General features: G+C 40.4%; 1 protein-coding gene across 1 annotated transcript; it reads left to right on the top strand.

The window, feature by feature from the left end:
• Positions 1 to 220: 220 nt before the first annotated feature.
• On the top strand, positions 221 to 16825 carry LOC103400282 (insulin-degrading enzyme-like 1, peroxisomal). The gene is made up of 25 exons (XM_029090514.2): positions 221 to 493; positions 613 to 688; positions 1123 to 1190; positions 1947 to 2038; positions 2127 to 2200; positions 2286 to 2329; positions 2621 to 2672; positions 3360 to 3482; positions 3564 to 3676; positions 3824 to 3986; positions 5189 to 5281; positions 5499 to 5584; positions 6044 to 6130; positions 6755 to 6858; positions 6980 to 7082; positions 7481 to 7576; positions 7655 to 7844; positions 7972 to 8033; positions 8122 to 8226; positions 14185 to 14386; positions 14492 to 14700; positions 15427 to 15603; positions 15681 to 15767; positions 16180 to 16302; positions 16432 to 16825. The coding sequence occupies exons 1-25, from the start codon at positions 368 to 370 to the stop codon at positions 16675 to 16677; spliced, it is 2901 nt and encodes a 966-aa protein (XP_028946347.1). The 5' UTR covers positions 221 to 367; the 3' UTR covers positions 16678 to 16825.
• The last annotated feature ends 7589 nt before the right edge of the window (positions 16826 to 24414 follow it).

The raw sequence follows: 24414 nt of genomic DNA on the forward strand, positions 1-24414 counted from the left end.
TTCATCGAAAGCAACTGTTGGAAGGAGAGAATGTTTTGATTTTGGTTTTTTATTTTTCAAATGGATGTTAAGATAAATTTACATATTGAATTGGGTTTGTATAGTTTAGCTAGTAAATTTGGGTTTAAAAAAATATTGATAGTTTAATAAAAAATTATATGGATGTAAAGAATAAATTAGATATAAAAAGAAGTTAGATAAATTTAAATAAAATTTCCTTAAAATAAATACCGTTATTTCAATTATCATTATTTTATCCAAACCGAGTGTGTAACTCACCATAATCTGAAAGTCTTTTTCTGGCGCAGTGGGTGTGTTCTTGTTTATTCTTGTTTTGGTCGGAGAGAAAGAGGAGGACAATTTAAGAATGGCGGTCGGGAAGGAAGAGGTGGAGGAAATAGTGAAACCCCGTACGGACAAGAGGGAGTACAGGAGGATTGTCCTAGCCAACTCCCTCGAAATCCTTCTCATCAGCGATCCTGATACTGACAAGGCATATTTCTTTTGATTTTCTCTTTCTCAATTCAATTCGCTTGATATTCACATTTCATAATCTTTGGTTTTTTTTTAATATATAATTTATTAATTTTTGTTTAAATTATGTTTTCTCAGTGTGCTGCTTCCATGGATGTCAATGTTGGTGCTTTTAGCGACCCTGATGGCCTGGAGGGTCTTGCCCATTTCCTTGGTAACTTAATTCCTTTTTAATTCTTTTGACAAGACGATATTTTAAACTATTCTAATCTAGAAGGCGGCCACAAGGCTAACCGCATTTGCTTTTTGTTTAGTATTATTTTGGTTTGTTCTTGTATATGGATACTGTATTTGCTATCAAAAAAAAAAACCTTCAGTACTGAAAAAAAGGCACTCTAGTTTTATTCTGACGCCATTTGGGATAGCGGTGGATAATAAAATCATGGTACACGATAGTCTCTTTAGCATCGAATAGATTTTTGATATTTCTTATTGTCAAATGAAAATTGTAGTTGGTTGAGTAGATCACCGAAGGAGTTTATTATATATTTGCATGACTTATTGTTAATGAGTTTTCATGGCATTGGTGTTGAAAAATAAGATGTTTGTTGACATTCCTTTCTGAATTCTGCATGTGTTTTGTTGTAGAGCATATGCTGTTTTATGCTAGTGAAAAGTACCCTTTGGAGGATAGTTACTCGAAGTACATCACCGAGGTATTTTCTGCCAAAATTCATAGCTACACACGGATTTTTGAATTTCTTTCTGCAGGAGTGCTCAATCAAACAAAAATGTGGAATGGACTTTTGTGTTTCCTATTCTCCTTCACTTTCTGTTTCTGATTGTCAAAATTTGTGGAAAGTAGTGGAAGTTAAAATGACACAAAAGCAAATATCAAAGACTCGACTAAGAAACATGTCATTTTGTAAGGAGAAGCCTTGTATAACAGTTCAGAATTATTTCTAGCTTGAAGATAATTCCTAACTTGCATCTTCTTTGGGAATTCGGGAATTCTAACAGATGTTCTTATCACTTTTATGTTTTTTGATTTCACAATTGTCATTGCTTTTTGAGGTGCTATTGGTTAATATCTAGAATTGTGATTGTGTTGTGCACCGTCATTTATGGGTGGTGTTTCCCATATTGTATCATTCGTTAATGTTGTTTGATGAATCCGATTGGAGATTTTGATTGACTAGCTAGTTCTTCCCCTATTCTTTTCGTCTATCCATCCAAATTCTGTAAGGTATGTTTTGTTCCGGTCTGTTGTTCGCCAATCCATTCTCAGGGACTGTCCAATACGAGAGAGGCAAAATTTCTAGTATTATATGTTTTGGTGGTACTATGATGGAAGTAGATTATCATGAAAATAATGTTTAACATATTCTATTTAAGTGTATGCTTGATATTTTTTTATTAGGGGTCCTAAGATTGCTTATCAACCTCTATGTGTTTTATATTCTGATGCACAGCATGGAGGGCGAACAAATGCTTATACAGACTCTGAGCACACCAACTATTATTTTGACATCAATTCCGATGGTTTTGAAGAGGCTTTGGACAGGTTGATGCTTTTATTTCTGTTAACTGCTATCGTCATCATTACAATTCTAAGAGTTGAACCTAGTGTTGAAGTGTGGTTTGTTGTTCAGATTTGCTCAGTTCTTTATTAAACCATTGATGTCAGCTGAAGCTACAATGAGGGAGATCAAAGCTGTTGATTCTGGTTAGCGGCTCTGTTTTGATATATTTTTTATACTTGATTTTTCACTGTAATGACTGTTAATGACAAATGTGTGGCTGGTGTACAGAGAATCAGAAAAACCTGTTGTCTGATGCATGGAGAATGAATCAGGTATGACTCGCCTTTGGATCATAGTCTTTATATGACTACAAGACCTTGAATATTACTAATATTGGTACACTATCACTGACATTCAGGCTGCGGTTAGTTTCGTTGAAGAAAAGTATATTTTTGAAATAGTTCTAGAACAGTTGAACTATTATAGTATTATGGTCCTATTATCATATGTGTTATGCATAGTTTTATTCCAGTGTAGCTAAGCACATTGTTGCTGAGTTTCATAATTCATTTATGTCTTCAAGAGGTGTCTAACCTTTTTCTACATGATTTGTCTATGTACAGCTCCAGAAACATCTAAGTGCGGCTGACCATCCGTATCATAAATTTAGTACAGGTTAGCATTAACTGTTGATTATAACCAAATGTGCCTCGAGGTTCATATGAAACAGGAAGCAGGTCAATTTTATGTGCATATGCTTTTAGTCTCTGGTTATGCATCGGTGAAGTCTCTTCACATGCTTCCGTAATTTACCCCCATTTGTATGTTCAGTTTCTGTCTATCTGTTTTTGTGGGTTTGCTTCAAGTTTTTCACAGCTGTGCAATAGTCCAACACATTTGACATGGGCACAACCTTTGTTTAGAATTGCTCTTGCTGCTTAGTGATGCTTGGATACATATGGCACTCGCTTTCAAGTATCTAAGACATATTTCATAATATTTCAGTCATGCTGTGTGTTGATGTTGAGTTCAATATCAAACTCGTAAATGCAATATAGGATGATTAAATTATTGTAAACTATATCACAAATGTCATTATCTTACAAGTGAAAAAGTTGTGAGTTTATGTGCCTAAACAGTCCTTTTATTGGACTGCCTCAAGTCACTAATACTTGAGAAGAAATGACCCTTCTCTATAAATATTGTTTCTTTTGGCTGGTTGCCAATTATGTTCAGTCTCATTTCTGTTTTGTGGGACTATGGAAAATACAGACTTTACAAGAATACCACTGTCTATTACTTGTTTGGGGTTCGGACTGTCTCCCATGTCTCTTATGGCACCTACTGTTCTTACTTGTTCAGGGAATTGGGAAACTTTGGAGGTCCGTCCAAAAGCGAAAGGATTGGATACCAGAGATGAGCTTATTAAGTTCTATGAACAATATTATTCTGCTAATGTCATGCATCTTGTCATTTATGGAAAAGGTTTGTAGCTACATTCACATATAAAAGTCCGATTCCATCTCCCTGTGGTCAAGTTAATAATTATCACTATGGGTATTTCAGAAAACCTTGATAAAATTCAAGCCACTGTAGAGGACAAGTTTAAGGATATTAGAAACATTGACCGCAACTGCCTTTGTTTTGGTGGTGAGCCTTGCACATCAGAACATTTGCAGGTACACATGCTTCTGTTAAACTTTTTATGCTGAGTTGAACTTGCTTTCAGGACATACAGAATTGCTGATAAGGCAAAAAAAGATTTTAAAAGGTCCTATATTCAGATGTATAATTCTTTCCGGGTTTCTCTTCTGTGTTTATTTCAGATTCTTGTCAAAACTGTTCCAATCAAAGAGGGTCATAAGCTGAGACTTGTGTGGCCTATAGCTCCAGAAATTCACCATTACAAGGAAGGGCCATGTAGGTATCTTAGTCATCTCATTGGCCACGAAGCAGAGGGTTCTTTGTATGCCGTCTTGAAAACTTTGGGTGAGTTTTGGATTATCTGTTACATGCTTCAGATAATGAGTTTTTGAGCAGATGGTATTTGTACATGTAGTGTGATTAGCATTACCGCAGAATTTTTTTTATTTTTTTATCTGAATTATGAAAGTTGGCATTGTACTCGAGTCTTATTTATAATGTTTGATTATCATGCAATTGATTTACGTAGATATGGAAAGATAGTTGCCAGATTTGGTAAAATAGCGTCCGAATTCCGTATCGGTACGGATGTACTGATACTTTGGCAATTTGGTGGTTAATCTAGCCATCTCTAATAATTTATAATCAGATTACAGAAAAGAAAAACGCACCCGTAAATTTTGGGAAGAAAGGAGTGAAACAACTGGAATTTTGGGAAGCACTGTGCTTCTGGTTTTCATCAGGCAGAGGAAGAAGAAGAGGGAGAGGAAGAGAGAAAATATTAAGTTTAATTGTAATTTTTAACTTTTTAATTGTGTTAGTGGAGGACCCATCTGCAGTATTGATTTTTTAGAAGAGGCATGTAAGGAATCCAGGTCCCCATAGCATTTCCCCATTCCCATATTAATTTGAGAATATTTATATTATTCTGATTAAACAGTTAAGTGAATTAATTGTCTTTGATTTGTAAACATATAATTGCTTACAAATAATCAATTCTATAAAACACAAATAATTGTTTAGAATAAATAATAATTGTAAAATGTATAATTATAAATATTTTTACTATCAAACCAATTTAGAACGAATCGAACTATATATTGTATTGTCTCTATGTACTCCTCTGGCAAATGTTACTATAGGTTACTAGCGAATTCCGTACTTGAACCAAATTGCAAACTCGAACCGTACTCCGTATCTGGTTACTAGATCTGTTATGTATTTAGATGACCAAACTAAGAACATGAATGAATTCTGATCGTGTTTTGTAGCTTTTAGAGCATTTTGAATGCCGCTAACTTTTCTTTTTCTGTTTTTATTCTGGTTGTTTGGGGTGGTCTGCTTGTCCAGCCTTTTGTGTTTTGTGTTTCTTTTTTCTTTAATATAATCATCTCATTTATCAAAAAAAAAATGGTTGAATTCTCAACGTAGTGGTTAACAATGAAAATTCCTTGATGTGGTTAAATTCTATCCCACTTATAGGATGGATGAAGTTAATATGCTTGGGTTAATCTAACTTCAAATTTTTTTTGTTCTAAAAATTGCAGGATGGGCAACAGGTTTGTCTGCTGGGGAATCGGATTCAACGTTGGACTTTTCTTTCTTTAGAGTAGATATGGATCTCACGGACGCAGGTCATGGTTAGTTTACTTTTTAGTGTTTCCATTTTTGGGTAATCTTATTTCTCCCATCCTCTGCTCCCCTCCCTCTAGGCTTCATTTCATTTTGGATGAGTGTCTTTCACTTATCTTTAAGACAGCTTGAAATGCTTAATAACATTTTCTTTTGTCGGGAGGCATTATTTTAACTTGTATTGTCGTTTTCTAGAATGTGATAATCCCTTTGATTATTTTGCAGAGCACATGCAAGACATAGTAGGTTTGCTTTTCAAATACATTTCCCTCTTACAGCAGTCGGGTGTTTGCAAGTGGATTTTTGATGAGGTATGCGTGTGCATTCTAGTTTATGAATTACTGGTGCATGATACCTTCCTCTGCATTTTGTGTCTAGGATCATCTGTAGTATCCTTCACAGTATGAATCACTGGTGCGTAGTGTTACCAAGAACATGGCTAATATGTCATGGTTTCATATTATTTCTTGATTCTGAGCTGTGCAATCCTTCACATTTGTTTTTCATTTTTAGAGAAAGAGAAGTCTAAGGGTGATTTTTTCGAGTTTTTGGTGTCATCTCAAGGACTCCAGGGGTTGAACTGGGTGTACATATATGATTCATCACCATGTTCTCTTGATTTCTATATTTCTAAACAGTTTAAACACCGCTGCAGTTTGATTTGAGGAATGAATTATAGAATTTTGTTAATTTCAATGTTCAGATTTGGTATGGAATTTGTCTCTCTGATTCTTTCTCAAGGACTCTGAAAGGAATTGTGATTATTGTAGCTTTCTGCTGTTTGCAAGACGAAGTTTCATTATCAGGACAAAATGCAGCCTATTAATTATGTCGTCAGCATTTCGATAAATATGCAGGTATTAGGCTCTTGGTTTAGTCTTGCTTTGTTTAAGGATACTGAAATGGATTGTGTTTAATGTAGTACCCTCTATAATTTGTGTTCGAGTAGTTTGTAATTCATTTCTGGTCCCTGAACTTTTCTTTCAGATTGGTTGATATTTTGTTTCCATTATGCATCTTTATTCAAATGAAAACATTGTGCTTTTGATGGTGGAATTGTAGTATGTTGAAAATTTTCTAAGTTGTTTGGTTGGAAATAAGGGGGTGAAAATTTTTACGGAAAATTTGAGAAGGTTGTTTTCTTTTGGGATAGAGCAAGATTCTGGGCAGCTTTGTGTACATCGGTATCAAATGAATATAAAAATTTCCAGTTTTTCTATCTTCATGTGGATTATGGAGCTACTACTTTTAAGTTTGTTAATTCTTAATGGCCCTGTGCTATAATTGTATTGTTTGTTTGTATAAGGTAATGATTGTACCGTCTGGGGGGACTGCTTGTTTCCTGCTATTGTAGTGTTTTGTTTTACATTGTTAAAGTTCTTTGGTTTCTGAAGAAGTTCTGGACAGGAGGAACTATTCTAGTTCGGTAATTAATGTTCACTTGCTTCTTATTCACATGACATTTTTATATCCGTATCCAGAGATATCCCCCAAGAGATTGGCTAGTAAGATCATCCTTGCCGTCTAACTTCAGTCCAGACACTATCCAAATGGTGCTTAACAAGCTTTCTCCGGACAAAGTCAGGTAAGTGTATCACTAAGTTGGATTCTATAGAGTTATGTAACTATTTTCCAAGCAAATCTTCTTGTCGATTGAAATAAGTTTCCTCATAAATTTATGGAGTAATGGTCTTTTTTTTGTACAGAATTTTCTGGGAATCAAAAAAATTTGAAGGTCATACTAACATGACTGAGCCATGGTATGGAACTGCTTATTCCGTCGAGAAAATTAGTGGCTCAATGATTCAGGTTGGTTATGAATTCTTACATAAATCAATATATATATTTATTTATTGAACAAAATAGCATTAAGAAGTTGGAGTTTATTTAAGGGTGATACGGATGCGTAAGGTTTGGTACTTTTTTTTGTTAATCTCATCATTTTGGAGATTTTATGTATATTTTAAAGGGGATAAGAGAAAACCACTGTGATCCCGAAAAATTTTCATTGGTGTAAATCACTTTTTCTATAATATATATTGATGAATACAGTAGCGCTAAGCAGTTTTATTTCTTTTTTTGGGTGATAAGAATGTGTTAGGTATGTTGCTTTTTTGTTAATTTCATCAGTTTAGAGAAGTAAAGAATCTTGTTAACGGAATATGAGGAAACCACTTTGATCCGTAAACCTTTTCATTTGATTGCAGGAATGGATAGTATCTTCCCCAAATGAGAATCTCCACTTACCAGCCCCTAATGTGTTCATCCCCACTGACTTGTCGCTTAAGAATAATCATGAGAAGGTGTGATGAATGGTAAATTCTCTCTCTAAGTTAGTACAACTTTAAAAGTTCTTCTGATGCGATTGACTTTTTTTTCAGGCCAATTGTCCAGTTCTGTTAAGAAAGTCGCCGTGTTCAACACTTTGGTACAAGCCCGATACAATGTTCTTTACTCCTAAGGCTTACGTTAAGATTGATTTCACTTGTCCCCACGCAAGTGAATCCCCTGAAACAGAAGTCCTAACTAATATGTTTACTCAGCTGTTGATGGATTACTTGAATGAAAATGGTAAAATTCCGTACTTAAAGCTAATTACTTTCTTCCATTGATGGTGACCTATTTTGTTTTTGGCTTACAACAAAGGTGTTATTTTCTTGAACCAGAGCTTATTTAATTTTTTTTTTTTTTTTGTCAGCTTACTATGCTCAGGTTGCTGAACTGTTTTACAGAATAACCCACACAGATAGTGGGTTTCAGGTATTGTGTCCGACTATGTGAAACTTCATAGCCGGTTCTTTGGTTTGTTGTTTTGTTTCTGTAAATGATCTTTTATTTTCTTATGTAGGTGACTCTGGTTGGCTATAACCACAAATTAAGAATTTTACTGGAAACTGTAGTTGAGAAGATTGCAAGCTTTAAAGTGAAAGCTGATAGGTTCGCAGTCATCAAGGTAACCTTAAGGTTCCTTGTGCCTAAAAATGTTTTATTTTAAGTGTTTCAATACATTGTTCTAGATGAGCATTTTGATAAGCTATTAGCGGCGGAAGAGTAACTGGATTAATAATTTTTGCATATCTTAATTTCGGCAGTGCCAACAAGATTTCTGAAAAGAGACAGATCATATCTACCTATTTATTTTCTGAAATAATTTTGGAACAGTCTCTGTATTAGCTATTTTAGGATGTCCAAGATTCCCTTCCTGCTCTCTTAAACCTGTAGTAGAGCTTGTCATGATCATGGAGATTTTCTAAGTTTGCATAGAGAATCTTTGCCGTGTGTATCTCATATTGATAATGTGTAGTCTTGCCCTTAAGAAATATAATGTCTTCGGCCTCTCCATCCATGTCCAATTTTTATTGGTTGGTGGGATTGAAGGAAAGAAGGCCTACTGACGCTCCGATTAGAAGATGCGACTATGGGACAGAGGTTCAGGGCCGAAGGGGTAGAGGAAGACCTAGGAAAACTTTGGAAGAGACTCTAAGAAAAGACTTAGAGTACTTGGATCTAACGAAGGACATGACACAGGATCGAGCACAATGGCGTTCTAAGATTCATATAGCCGATCCCACTCAGTGACTTGGATTTTCCAAGTCTCCAACCGAGAAGTTTTCCTCACTCGGGAAATTAAGGGAACACTACCCCAACCTACATGCTCCACTCAGAAAGCTTCAACTTACAAGCTTCAACAAAAGAAAATTCAAAGAACTTAGCGAAGAAGGCTTTGGTGTATTTAACACAATACGTTGAAATGAAGGAAAGCTTATTTATTGATATCCCCGATAAGCTACAAATATGTACATATACATGAGTCAAAATAAACACACAAGAGGGAGCCTTCACAAAGGTTGCTTAGGAGAAGTCTCAGCAGTCGGTAGAGCCCCAGAAAGAGAAGGCACTGGAGGGGGATCATTTGGAGCCTCAGTACTGGACAGAACCCTAGAAGGAGGAGGCATCAGAGGTTGATCATTTGGAGCTTCATTACGCGGTACAGCCCCAGAAGACGAAGGCAATAAATGCCTTTGGAACAAACCCACAAATCTCTGATGATCAAGTAAAACCTAACCATCAGTTTCCTTCATCTGGTCAAGCTTCCTCTTCATGTTTGTAGCATAGTCATGTGCGAGCCGGTGCAACTGTTTATTCTCATGCTTGAGCCCCCTAATCTCCTGTTTGAGACTCATCACTTCAGCCGCCAATGATTCAACTTGGCGGGTTCGAGCAAATAGGCGTTGGGCCATATTAGACACAGAACCTGCACACTGAACACTGAGAGCCAGCGAATCCTTAACAGCTAACTCATCAGACCGTTTGGAAAGTAGTCTGTTCTCTTTGGGAGTGAGAAGGTTCCTGGCCACCACCGCAGCGGTCATATCATTCTTCATCACGGAATCCCCAACGGTAAGAGGACCAGTAGGGGAGACGAAGGATGGGCGCCATATGTTGTCTGGAGAAGGCGGGGCTGCCTCTTCAACAAGGTTCAAGTCAAAACGACGGTCGGAGGGGCCAGACATTTTCAAAGGTGTTGAAGAGAGAAGAGGTCGGACAAATCAAGATCTTAGAAGTGCAAGAATGAAGCTTCTACTGGTGGAGATTCAAGTGTGCTTTGGAACTTAATGCCAGCCCCTATAAAAATCTGCACTCGACGGAGCTTCAGAAATCGAAGAGGCGCCTGCTCAGAAATCGAAGAGGCGTTTGCTTTCTCAAAAGCTGGGCTGCTTAGAGATCACGAGGGTTGATCTCAGAAATCGAAGAGGCGTTTGCTTTCTCAAAAGTTGGGCTGCTCAAAGACCACGAAGGCCGATCTCAGAAATCGAAGAGGCGCTCGCTTTCTCAAAAGCTGGGCTACCCAGAGACCACGAGGGCCGATCTCAGAAATCGAAGAGGCGCTCGCTTTCTCAAAAGCTGGGCTACCCAGAGACCACGAGGGCCGATCTCAGAAATCGAAGAGGCACCTACTTTTTCAGCCTTGTCAGCACCTGTCACACGCACACTCAGCTTTGCGGAAATTATAGGCATTCTGTCAAAGACTTCTGGGGAAGTAGAAAACACATGAATCTTACTGTTCAATCACCCACTTCCCACACGCAACAATAGCTCATGGGTACCACAGATAACTTTGCCAAAGTTCTCTGCCAAAGTTGAGCACGTGAAGCTTGCAGCTCCCACTACATCGCTCTGACCAAGAAGGGTAAAAGAATAGCAATTTTAACACTCCCAACAAGATTGCTTGCTCCAAAATCGAAGAGGCACCGCCCTCCGAATCTCGAGAGCCAGACTCCCAACATGATTACTTTCTCAAAAATCGAAGAGACACTGCTTCTCGAATCTCGAGAGCCAGACCCCCAGCATGATTACTTTCTCAAAAATCGATGAGGCATCGTTCTCCGAATCAATCGAAGAGGCGCTCGCTTTCTCAAAAGCTGGGCTGCTCAGAGACCACGAGGGCCGATCTCAGAAATCGAAGAGGCACCTACTTTTCTAGCCTTGTCAGCACCTGTCACACGCACACTCAGCTTTGCAGAAATTATGGGCATTCTGTCGAAGACTTCTGGTGAAGTAGAAAGCACATGAATCTTACTGTTCAATCACCCACTTCCCACACGCAACAATAGCTCATGGGTACCACAGATAACTTTGCCAAAGTTCTCTGCCAAAGTTGAGCACGTGAAGCTTGCAGCTCCCACTACATTGCTCTGACCAAGAAAGGTAAAAGAATAGCAAAGAAACAGCACTAACAAAGTTTAGACACATAAATTTTGAAGGTCTAGCTACCATATTATTACCCACAAGGGTAAAGGAACAGTACCACTGCTGGATAATTGAAAAGTCCCTGTGTGTCAACCTCTGTGCTTCGTGGCAAGGTAGACTAGCAAACATGCCCAACCTTTACTCACATTCGAGAAAACACTCCCAACAAGATTGCTTGCTCCAAAATCGAAGAGGCACCGTCCTCCGAATCTCGAGAGCCAGACTCCCAACATGACTACTTTCTCAAAATCGAAGAGAGGGTAAAGGAACAGTACCATTGCTGGATAATTGGAAAGTCCCTGTGTGTTAACCTTTGTGCTTCGTGGCAAGGTAGACTAGCAAACATGCCCAACCTTTACTCACATTCGAGACAACACTCCCAACAAGATTGCTTGCTCCAAAATCGAAGAGGCACCGCCCTCCGAATCTCGAGAGCCAGACTCCCAACATGATTACTTCCTCAAAAATCGAAGAGACACTGCTCTCCGAATCTCGAGAGTCAAACCCCCAGCATGATTGCTTTCTCAAAAATCGAAGAGGCATCGTTCTCCGAATCTCGAGAGCCAGATACCACAGACCACTTTTTCAAAGTGCTCTGACAGAGTTAAAACATGTGAAACTGGCAGCTCCCACTACCGTGCTATGACCAAGCAGGGTAAAGGAATAGCATTACTACTTGTTGTTAGGGAGACTCCTATATATGTCGACCTCCATCCCCAACGGACAGGCAGACCTGCAAAAATGCTCAACCCTTCATCATATCTGAGAGGGCACTCCCAACGAAGCCTTTCGAAATATTCAGCTTTCTTTCCCCCCGATAATACCTCTGCAAACAAGCTATACTAGAGCAAGAATATCTCATATCATCAGGGTTAAAAGCAAGAGTATCCCATATCATGCTTTTTCCCTGTCTTTTCTTTTGGCCTTGTTTTTACCTGCAAGACAAGGAGAAAGAGAGCAATCAGTCAGCACTTGGAATCAAGCTTCCAGCCAGGAACTGACTGCCTGGAACCCCTTACCTGATTACTTACCTGGCATTGCTCTCGAGTACTCATCTTCAACATCTTATGTTTCCAGGGAAGATTCCGCATCTGCTTGAGGAACAGATAGGGCAAGTGCGAAGGATACAAGGAAGCATGTGGAGACAAGCGTAACAGCACACGTGCCGATACATCCATTACTCTGTCAAAAGCAAAAGTATCCCATATCAGCAGGGTGGAACGTACTCTAGATTTGATGGACTTGTTTTGACCCTCAAATTCTTCAGTCGGCCTTATACTCTGGAGGAAACCAGAAAACCCTCCAGCTCAGTTCAAGAATAAGCCTGTGGAAAGTTACTTTTTCAAAAGCAAAAGTATCTCATATCATCTCTTCTCATTTTTCTTCTCTTTATCCTTCATGCTGCTGCAAGATGGGGAGAAGGTGAACAATCAGTCGGAGCTCTGATTGCTTACCTTGTCTGTCACCTCTTTCAGCAGACCCCCTAGCTCGGCGACTTGGGGGACTCCTACTACATGGTTTGTATCGCGCTTGACCAAGCCTGAAACTACAAGTAAGCTTCAAGTGAAATTGATACATTACCTTGTGCATCTCCACCAGTTAAAGATACCACCCCTGGATGGAGGAAGAGTACTTCCAGAGAAGATGTCACATCTACCTATGAGACGGATAAGGCAAGTCAAGACGACACCACACCCCGATACTTAGAAGTTTCGTGATTACGAGATCATTCTCCCACAATATTTCCTAATGTCATTTGTACTAAATCATTCACTTGTACTCACTAAAGGAGAGCTTGAACCTATGTACTTGTGTAAACCCTTCACAATTAATGAGAACTCTTCTATTCCGTGGACGTAGCCAATCTGGGTGAACCACGTACATCTTGTGTTTGCTTTCCTATCTCTATCCATTTATATACTTATCCACACTAATGATCGGAGCAATCTAGCGAAGATCACAAAAGCGACCGTTTTCGCTACCTAGGATCTATCTTGCAAGAGAACGGAGAATTAGATGGAGATCTCAACCATAGAATACGAGCTGGATGGAAAGAGTGCATCCGGCGTGTTGTGTGACCGTCGTAGGCCACTGAAGCTCAAGGGAAAATTTTATAGGACGGCAATAAGGCCAGCGATGTTGTATGGCACAGAATGTTGGGTGGTGAAGCATCAACACGTACACAAAATGGGTGTAGCGGAGATGAGGATGCTTCGTGGGATGTGTGGGCACACGAGAAAGGATAAGATTGGGAATGAGGATATCCGAGGTAAAGTAGGAGTAGCCGAAATTGTAGGAAAGATGAGAGAAAATCGGCTCCGGTGATTTGGACATGTGCAAAGAAGGCCGACTGACGCTCCGGTTCGAAGATGTGACTACGGGACAGAGGTTCAGGGCCGAAGGGGTAGAGGAAGACCTAGGAAAACTTTGGAAGAGACTCTAAGAAAAGACTTAGAGTACTTGGATCTAACGGAGGACATGACACAAAACCGAGCGCAATGGCGTTCTAGGATTCATATAGCCGACCCCACTTAGTGGGAAAAGGCTTTGTTGTTGTTGTTGTTGTTGTTGTTGGTGGGATGCTCTAGTTCTATCATGTCATAAAAACAGGAAACCACCGTGTCAGGCGCATTGGCCACACGTGCTTCGATGTTCCCCGATATAAATTATCCACATTTTTGGCTCAAACACACTACACGTGAGGGGACATGTTGAGAGTATATCTCACATGGGAATGCAAAACCTTGGTTTTTAGAATGTAGAATGTTCTATGTGTCCGGGGCCAATTGGCTTTGGGTTGCATGATCAATCAATCTTGTTTTCTCTTTTACACAAAATTTACAATCACATTGTGGCCCAAAATAATATACTTATTATGAACATTCTAACTTGTAGTTACAAACCTAGATTTCATCATCGTCGTCGTCGTCGTCATCATTATTATTGTTAATCTTCATGACCGAACATACTTAGTTTGTGATTTTTATCATTTAGTCTGTTTTCCTCAGGAGCATTTTCTTCTTGCATTTTTCTATTGCTCCGAGACTTGATAATTGTAGCTTTTTTTATTTTTGTCGTGCCTTTGCTGAACTCATTCCTTTGAATGTTTGCATTGGCTTAACCGTTTCTTACTTGTGTTATTTTCCTTCGTCTGTATCAGGAAATGCTCATAAAGGAGTACCAAAACTTGAAATTTCAACAGCCTTATGAGCAGGCTATGAACTACTGCGCATTAATTCTACAGGATCATACTTGTCCATGGACGGAAGAACTTGAAGCTCTTCCTCACCTTCAAGTTGAAGATCTTGCTAAGTTTGTCCCTTGGATGCTTTCGAGGGCCTTCGTAGAGTGTTATACAGCTGGTTACCTTTTTTGTTTCCTTCAAACAATTTAGGATATATCTTGTTATCTTGATTTTAGTTTTCATTTTTGTATTGTTATTCAACGTTAGTTATATGCTTTTGCAGGAAACCTTGAAAAGAATGAAGCTGAGTCAATGATCCAGCATATTGAAGATGTTTTCTTTAAGGGCTCAAATCATATTTCCCAAACTTTATTTCCATCCCAGCATTTGACGAATAGAGTCGTGAAGCTTGAAAAGGGCAACAACTACTTCTACCCTGTGGAAGGACTTAATCCAAGTGACGAGAATTCTGCCCTTGTCCACTATATCCAGGTTCATAAATTTGTTTACAGAAGGAATAAACTAGATTTTGTTGGATGAAATATTTCATTTTAGATGGTCTCGTTCAAAATTCAGAAAACCTTGTAAGAGTTCCCACAGAAATGTTTTAAACCAGCAATTTTTTCTCAGTACAGAAAATAATTTTCAGGAAATTTGAATATTATTAGAGCTGCACAACTTCTAAAATGTGTAAATTTGTTGCAGCACAGGTTTTGTGTTTGTTTTCAACAGTGTTTCAAAAACTAGTTTTAAGATTCGGGCGGTTGATGGGGCGGGGCTATGAAGAAAACGCCTCTGCCCAGTGGGAGCGCCTAGGTGACCTGGGCATTTGAATTTTTTTTTTCGAAAACAACAAAAAAAAGGGCCCAAACCCTAAATGACGATGTTTTGGTTTTTACAAAATTCATGCTACTTTTATGCTTCTTAGTTTCTAATAGTTTATTATGACTTAATTGATATGAATTAGAGAAATAATAATTATAGTCAAATATTTGATTGCCTGGCATGCTTGCTTGATTGTTTTATAAGGGAATATATTTTGTACATATATGTATATGTGTGTGTGTGTGTTACATGTTATAATAATTATACGTACCATGAGGTATCACCTCACATCTCAAGGCTATCGCCTAGGTGAGGCTATCCATGAAACGCCTTGGCTTCGCCTTTGCCCTTTAAAACATTGGTTTTTAAACACAATTATGTTAATATGTGTAGGTTCATCGGGATGACTTTATGCTGAATGTGAAACTTCAGCTGTTCGCTCTTATTGCAAAGCAGCCTGCCTTTCACCAGCTTAGATCTGTTGAGCAACTTGGTTACATCACGGCCCTCTTGCAGAGGAATGATTCTGGTATCCGTGGGGTGCAGTTTATTATACAATCCACTGCGAAGGTATAAGCATGCTTCTATTATTGTTGCCCTGTTGCTTTGTCCGCCTATTTCATAGTATGTTATGCTGATCTTAACAGGATCCAGCACATATCGACTTGAGAGTGGAGGAATTCCTCAAGGGGTTCGAGAGTAAACTTTATGACATGCCTAGTGACGAATTCAAGGTGAGATCAACTAGACTCTATCCTTAACTCCTGTTCCTCTAGTTTTACCACATCTTTTATGCAAGCTTTAAACTGTTCTGTATGGAAAATATTTAGACTTCCTTAAAATGTCCGGCAATACCATTTTTACCTTTCATTAGTCTGTCTGCCTTTTATTATCCTCATCCATATCATCTTCACCCTTCCATGAGTCTTTCTTGCGATGATTTGTATCCCCATTTACAGATGGTAGATGACTTTTAATATCAATGTTCAATCACTTCTATATAAAATGCGAACCCAAAAGTTAAAAATGTTTAATGTAGGATGTCATATATGATTGAAAGCCTAGTCGTAAAACTTGGATGAGAATTCGGAGCATCAAAGGGATAGATTTTATGATAAATAACTGTTGGAACTGTTTTCTACGTAGAGCAACGTAAATGCATTGATCAACATGAAGCTTGAGAAGCACAAGAATTTAATGGAAGAAGCTGGATTTTATTGGAGGGAGATTTCGGATGGGACACTCAAGTTTGATAGGAAAGAGTCCGAGGTATGAATTCAATGTTTTAAGATACTTCTACAATTCGAGGTGATCGATTCATTTTACTGTTTTCAGTACAATTTAATTAGAAAAATGCATGAGATAAATGTGCCTATGATTACATAAAACTTGAAACAGATTGCAGCACTGAGGCAGCTTACACAGCAAGAATTGATAGATTTTTTCAATGAGCATATAAAAGTTGGGGCTCCTCAAAAGAGGTCGTTAAGCGTACGAGTGTACGGGAACTCACATTCATCGGAGTACGCTACAGATACAAGCTCACCGGTGCAACCTTGCTGCGTCAAAATAGACGATATATTCAGCTTCAGAAGGTCACAACCTCTTTATGGTTCATTCAAGGGAAATCATGTGAAATTGTAGACTTGAGAAGTAGATATCTGGACAAAGTTGTAGAAGAACACCAGAAAAACTAACTTATCAGTATTAGTATTTACCAGAAAAACTAACAAACATTTGTCCTTGTAACTTACCCAAAAAAAATTAAAAAGTGAAAGGGTGTTGCTATCCACACATTCCTTTTTACCTCTCGATTTCCATTCGTTGGATCGAATGAATTGAAGATCAAATGAGAGAAATTTATAAGGTGTGTGTGGAAAATAAAAACAGATGTCTGGATAGCACGACCTAAATAAAAAAATTTAAAAAAAGGCATTGTTGTTGTCAATAAAAATGTAACTCCGCCTATGTCTTACATGGCCGGTCCCAAGCCCGGATAAAGGAGGAGGGGGAGGGCGTCAGGTAGTCGACAGCCGGCACTCCATGATCACGTCGAATCCTTATGAAAATGAATCCAGAACAAAATCGCGCTAAAGCTAGGGCGTCACCCGTAAGTGGCGCGCTGTGTGGCCCGAGCACAGTGATAAGTGAGCAAGGGTCGCTGTATCTCCATCGGCACCCGGATGCAGTGTTAAATGAGCAAGGGGGCCATAGAAACTTCTTTTCGAACGACTCCACTCAAAGTTGTTTGGGAGCATATGCTCCTATCAACTTTACCCGGGACACACAAAAGAAGTACTTTGATCCTATTAGACGGGGGAGGGTGAAGAAGCTAGGACAGAAGGGTAGAGTTCAAGAGAGCAAAATGCGTTTAGGAACGTGGAATATAGGAACCTTAACGGGAAAATCTATGGAAGTAGTGGAAGTTATGGTGAGGAGAAGGATAAATATTATGTGCCTACAAGAAACTAAGTGGGTTGGTAGTAAGGCAAAGGATCTAGAAAACTCAGGGTTTAAACTTTGGTATTCGGGCACAAATAGAACGAGAAACGGTGTTGGCATCATCGTGGACAAGACCTTGGTACAAGATGTTGTAGATGTCAAGAGGGTAGGAGATAGAATCATGGCAATCAAGATTGTAATAGGACAAGAACTTATCAATGTGATTAGTGCGTACGCACCTCAAGTAGGGTTGGATACGAGTTCGAAGGAGAAATTTTGGGAAGATCTTGGAGACTTGGTGCAAGGAATTGCTCAGACGGAGAAGTTATTTATAGGAGGAGATTTAAATGGACACGTGGGCAGGGAGACAGGCAACTATGGAGGTTTTCATGGTGGCCATGGTTTTGGGGAGAGAAACGAGGATGGGGAAGCTATCTTGGATTTTGCAATGGCATATGATCTCTTCTTAGCCAACACCTTCTTTAAGAAGAGAGAAGAACATGTGATCACCTACAAGAGTGGGTCGTCAAAAACACAAATAGATTTTCTTCTAATGAGGAAAGGGGATCGTATAACTTGTAAGGATTGCAAAGTTATACCAGGAGAGAGCGTGGCTAATCAACATCGCTTGTTGGTGATGGATGTACATATCAAAAGAGTAAGACAAAAGAACAAGACTTGGAAGTGCCCAAGAACTAGATGGTGGAATCTAAAAGAACAAAAACAAGCCATTTTCAAAGAGAAGGTAATCACCCAATGTGTGTGGGATAGAGAGGGGGAAGCTAGCCAAATGTGGGATTCCATGGCTAGTTGTATCCGAAAAGTAGCAAAAGAGGTATTAGGAGAGTCCAAGGGCTTTGCCCCACACCAAAAGGAATCTTGGTGGTGGAATGAGGAGGTACAAACAAAGGTGAAGGCTAAGAAGGAATGTTGTAAAGCCTTATACAAGGAGAGGACCGATGAAAATGGTGAAAGGTATAGAAAAGCGAAGCAAGAGGCGAAGAAAGCTGTCAGAGAAGCTAAGTTAGCGGCTTACGACGATATGTATAAACGACTAAATACCAAAGAAGGAGAGTTGGATATCTATAAACTAGCTAGAGCAAGGGAAAAGAAGACAAGGGACCTAAACCAAGTGAGGTGCATCAAGGATGAGGATGGAAAGGTTCTTGCTACAGAGAACGCGGTTAAAGACAGATGGAGAGGTTATTTTCATAATCTTTTCAATGAAGGACATGAAAGGAGTGCTTCTTTAGGGGAGTTGAGTAACTCAGAAGAGTGTAGAAACTACTCCTTTTATCGTCGAATCCGGAAGGAAGAAGTGGTTGTAGCTTTGAAGAAGATGAAGCATAGAAAAGCAATAGGCCCAGACGATATACCAATCGAAGTGTGGAAAGTTTTGGGAGAGACAGGTATAACATGGCTCACTGACCTTTTCAATAGGATTTTGAAAACGAAGAAGATGCCAAATGAGTGGCGAACGAGCACTTTGGTGCCTATCTACAAGAATAAGGGCGACGTACAAAATTGCATGAACTATAGGGGTATTAAGCTAATGAGTCATACAATGAAGCTCTGGGAGAGAGTCATTGAGCATAGATTGAGGCAAGAGACACGGGTTTCGGACAACCAATTCGGGTTCATGCCAGGGCGCTCAACCATGGAGGCAATCTATCTCTTACGAAGATTGATGGAAAGATATAGAGATGGGAAAAAGGATTTACACATGGTCTTTATAGATTTGGAAAAAGCGTATGATAGGGTCCCAAGAGACATTCTTTGGAGGATTTTAGAGAAGAAAGGAGTACGAGTAGCATATATCCAAGCTATAAAGGATATGTATGAAGGAGCAAAGACTGCCGTAAGAACTCATGAAGGACAAACCGAAAGCTTTCCCATAACTGTAGGATTACATCAAGGCTCATCCTTAAGTCCTTACCTTTTTGCGTTGGTAATGGATGAGTTAACAGGACATATTCAAGATGATATTCCTTGGTGTATGCTTTTCGCAGACGATATAGTGTTGATAGATGAAACTCAGGAAGGGGTAAATGCAAAGCTTAACCTTTGGAGAGAAGTGTTGGAATCTAAAGGTCTTCGCCTAAGCCGATCAAAGACAGAATATATGAAGTGCAAGTTCAGTGCAAATGGAGGCCAAAACGAGTTAGGGGTGAGGATCGGAGATCAAGAAATACCAAAGAGCGACCGTTTTCGTTACCTAGGATCTATCTTGCAAAAGAACGGAGAATTAGATGGAGATCTCAACCATAGAATACAAGCTGGATGGATGAAGTGGAAGAGTGCATCCGGCGTGTTGTGTGACCGCCGTATGCCACTGAAGCTCAAGGGAAAATTTTATAGGACGGCAATAAGGTCGGCGATGCTGTATGGCACAGAATGTTGGGCGGTGAAACATCAACACGTACACAAAATGGGTGTAGCAGAGATGAGGATGCTTCGTTGGATGTGTGGGCACACGAGAAAGGATAAGATTAGGAATGAGGATATCCGGGGTAAAGTAGGAGTAGCCGAAATTGAAGGAAAGATGAGAGAAAATCGGTTACGGTGGTTTGGACATGTGCAAAGAAGGCCTACTGACGCTCCGATTAGAAGATGCGACTATGGGACAGAGGTTCAGGGCCGAAGGGGTAGAGGAAGACCTAGGAAAACTTTGGAAGAGACTCTAAGAAAAGACTTAGAGTACTTGGATCTAACGAAGGACATGACACAGGATCGAGCACAATGGCGTTCTAAGATTCATATAGCCGATCCCACTCAGTGACTTGGATTTTCCAAGTCTCCAACCAAGAAGTTTTCCTCACTCGGGAAATTAAGGGAACACTACCCCAACCTACATGCTCCACTCAGAAAGCTTCAACATACAAGCTTCAACAAAAGAAAATTCAAAGAACTTAGCGAAGAAGGCTTTGGTGTATTTAACACAATACGTTGAAATGAAGGAAAGCTTATTTATTGATATCCCCGATAAGCTACAAATATGTACATATACATGAGTCAAAATAAACACACAAGAGGGAGCCTTCACAAAGGTTGCTTAGGAGAAGTCTCAGCAGTCGGTAGAGCCCCAGAAAGAGAAAGCACCGGAGGGGGATCATTTGGAGCCTCAGTACTGGACAGAACCCTAGAAGGAGGAGGCATCAGAGGTTGATCATTTGGAGCTTCATTACGCGGTACAGCCCCAGAAGACGAAGGCAATAAATGCCTTTGGAACAAACCCACAAATCTCTGATGATCAAGTAAAACCTGACCATCAGTTTCCTTCATCTGGTCAAGCTTCCTCTTCATGTTTGTAGCATAGTCATGTGCGAGCCGGTGCAACTGTTTATTCTCATGCTTGAGCCCTCTAATCTCCTGTTTGAGACTCATCACTTCAGCCGCCAATGATTCAACTTGGCGGGTTCGAGCAAATAGGCGTTGGGCCATATTAGACACAGAACCTGCACACTGAACACTGAGAGCCAGCGAATCCTTAACAGCTAACTCATCAGACCGTTTGGAAAGTAGTCTGTTATCTTTGGGAGTGAGAAGGTTCCTGGCCACCACCGCAGCAGTCATATCATTCTTCATCACGGAATCCCCAACGGTAAGAGGACCAGTTGGGGAGACGAAGGATGGGCGCCATATGTTGTCTGGAGAAGGCGGGGCTGCCTCTTCAACAAGGTTCAAGTCAAAACGACGGTCGGAGGGGCCAGACATTTTCAAAGGTGTTGAAGAGAGAAGAGGTCGGACAAATCAAGATCTTAGAAGTGCAAGAATGAAGCTTCTACTGGTGGAGATTCAAGTGTGCTTTGGAACTTAATGCCAGCCTCTATAAAAATCTGCACTCGACGGAGCTTCAGAAATCAAAGAGGCGCCTGCTCAGAAATCGAAGAGGCGTTTGCTTTCTCAAAAGTTGGGCTGCTTAGAGATCACGAGGGTTGATCTCAGAAATCGAAGAGCTGTTTGCTTTCTCAAAAGTTGGGCTGCTCAAAGACCACGAAGGCTGATCTCAGAAATCGAAGAGGCGCTCGCTTTCTCAAAAGCTGGGCTCCCTAGAGACCACGAGGGCCGATCTCAGAAATCGAAGAGGCACCTACTTTTCCAGCCTTGTCAGCACCTGTCACACGCACACTCAGCTTTGCGGAAATTATGGGCATTCTGTCAAAGACTTCTGGGGAAGTAGAAAACACATGAATCTTACTGTTCAATCACCCACTTCCCACACGCAACAATAGCTCATGGGTACCACAGATAACTTTGCCAAAGTTCTCTGCCAAAGTTGAGCACGTGAAGCTTGCAGCTCCCACTACATCGCTCTGACCAAGAAGGGTAAAAGAATAGCAAAGAAACAGCACTAACAAAGTTTAGACCCATAAATTTTGAAGGTCTAGCTACCATATTATTACCCACAAGGGTAAAGGAACAGTACCACTGCTGGATAATTGGAAAGTCCATGTATGTCAACCTCTGTGCTTCGTGGCAAGGTAGACTAGCAAACATGCCCAACCTTTACTCACATTCGAGAAAACACTCCCAATAAGATTGCTTGCTCCAAAATCGAAGAGGCACCGTCCCCCGAATCTAAAGAGCCAGACTCCCAACATGACTATTTTCTTAAAAATCGAAGAGAGGGTAAAGGAACAGTACCATTGCTGGATAATTGGAAAGTCCCTGTGTGTCAACCTCTGTGCTTCGTGGCAAGGTAGACTAGCAAACATGCCCAACCTTTACTCACATTCGAGAAAACACTCCCAACAAGATTGCTTGCTCCAAAATCGAAGAGGCACCGCCCTCCGAATCTCGAGAGCCACTCTCCCAACATGATTACTTTCTCAAAAATCGAAGAGACACTGCTCCCCGAATCTCGAGAGCCAGACCCCCAGCATGATTGCTTTCTCAAAAATCGGTGAGGCACCGTTCTCCGAATCAATCGAAGAGGCGCTCGCTTTCTCAAAAGCTGGGCTGCTCAGAGACCACGAGGGCCGATCTCAGAAATCGAAGAGGCATCTACTTTTCTAGCCTTGTCAGCACCTGTCACACGCACACTCAGCTTTGCAGAAATTATGGGCATTCTGTCGAAGACTTCTGGTGAAGTAGAAAGCACATGAATCTTACTGTTCAATCACCCACTTCCCACACGCAACAATAACTCATGGGTACCACAGATCACTTTGCCAAAGTTCTCTACCAAAGTTGAGCACGTGAAGCTTGCAGCTCCCACTACATCGCTCTGACCAAGAAAGGTAAAAGAATAGCAAAGAAACAACACTAACAAAGTTTAGACACATAAATTTTGAAGGTCTAGCTACCATATTATTACCCACAAGGGTAAAGGAACAGTACCACTGCTGGATAATTGGAAAGTCCCTGTGTGTCAACCTCTGTGCTTCGTGGCAAGGTAGACTAGCAAACATGCCCAACCTTTACTCACATTCGAGAAAACAGTCCCAACAAGATTGCTTGCTCCAAAATCGAAGAGGCACCGTCCTCCGAATCTCGAGAGCCAGACTCCCAACATGACTACTTTCTCAAAATCGAAGAGAGGGTAAAGGAACAGTACCATTGCTGGATAATTGGAAAGTCCCTGTGTGTCAACCTTTGTGCTTCGTGGCAAGGTAGACTAGCAAACATGTCCAACCTTTACTCACATTCGAGACAACACTCCCAACAAGATTGCTTGCTCCAAAATCGAAGAGGCACCGCCTTCCGAATCTCGAGAGCCAGACTCCCAACATGATTACTTCCTCAAAAATCGAAGAGACACTGCTCTCCGAATCTCGAGAGTCAGACCCCCAGCATGATTGCTTTCTCAAAAATCGAAGAGGCATCGTTCTCCGAATCTCGAGAGCCAGATACCACAGACCACTTTTTCAAAGTGCTCTGACAGAGTTAAAACATGTGAAACTGGCAGCTCCCACTACCGTGCTATGACCAAGCAGGGTAAAGGAATAGCATTACTACTTGTTGTTAGGGAGACTCCTATATATGTCGACCTCCATCCCCAACGGACAGGCAGACCTGCAAAAATGCTCAACCCTTCATCATATCTGAGAAGGCACTCCCAACAAAGCCTTTCGAAATATTCAGCTTTCTTTCCCCCCGATAATACCTCTGCAAACAAGCTATACTAGAGCAAGAATATCTCATATCATCAGGGTTAAAAGCAAGAGTATCCCATATCATGCTTTTTCCCTGTTTTTTCTTTTGGCCTTGTTTTTACCTGCAAGACAAGGAGAAAGAGAGCAATCAGTCAGCACTTGGAATCAAGCTTCCAGCCAGGAACTGACTGCCTGGAACCCCTTACCTGATTACTTACCTGGCATTGCTCTCGAGTACTCATCTTCATCATCTTATGTTTCCAGGGAAGATTCCGCATCTGCTTGAGGAACAGATAGGGCAAGTGCGAAGGATACAAGGAAGCATGTGGAGACAAGCGTAACAGCACACGTGCCGATACATCCATTACTCTGTCAAAAGCAAAAGTATCCCATATCAGCAGGGTGGAACGTACTCTAGATTTGATGGACTTGTTTTGACCCTCAAATTCTTCAGTCGGCCTTATACTCTGGAGGAAACCAGAAAACCCTCCAGCTCAGTTCAAGAATAAGCCTGTGGAAAGTTACTTCTTCAAAAGCAAAAGTATCTCATATCATCTCTTCTCATTTTTCTTCTCTTTATCCTTCATGCTGCTGCAAGATGGGGAGAAGGTGAACAATCAGTCGGAGCTCTGATTGCTTACCTTGTCTGTCACCTCTTTCAGCAGACCCCCTAGCTCGGCGACTTGGGGGACTCCTACTACATGGTTTGTATCGCGCTTGACCAAGCCTGAAACTACAAGTAAGCTTCAAGTGAAATTGATACATTACCTTGTGCATCTCCACCAGTTAAAGATACCACCCCTGGATGGAGGAAGAGTACTTCCAGAGAAGATGCCACATCTAC

Source organism: Malus domestica, chromosome 12, assembly GCF_042453785.1.
Source record: "Malus domestica chromosome 12, GDT2T_hap1".
NCBI lineage: Eukaryota > Viridiplantae > Streptophyta > Magnoliopsida > Rosales > Rosaceae > Malus > Malus domestica.

Excerpts from the sequence above, each read along its gene's own strand:
- LOC103400282 (XM_029090514.2), top strand. The coding sequence starts at position 368 with ATGGCGGTCGGGAAGGAAGAGGTGGAGGAAATAGTGAAACCCCGTACG. Across the intron at positions 5,585-6,043 it reads GCAAGTGGATTTTTGATGAG|CTTTCTGCTGTTTGCAAGAC; the intron begins GTATGCGTGTGC and ends TGATTATTGTAG. Across the intron at positions 14,701-15,426 it reads CCCTTGTCCACTATATCCAG|GTTCATCGGGATGACTTTAT; the intron begins GTTCATAAATTT and ends TAATATGTGTAG.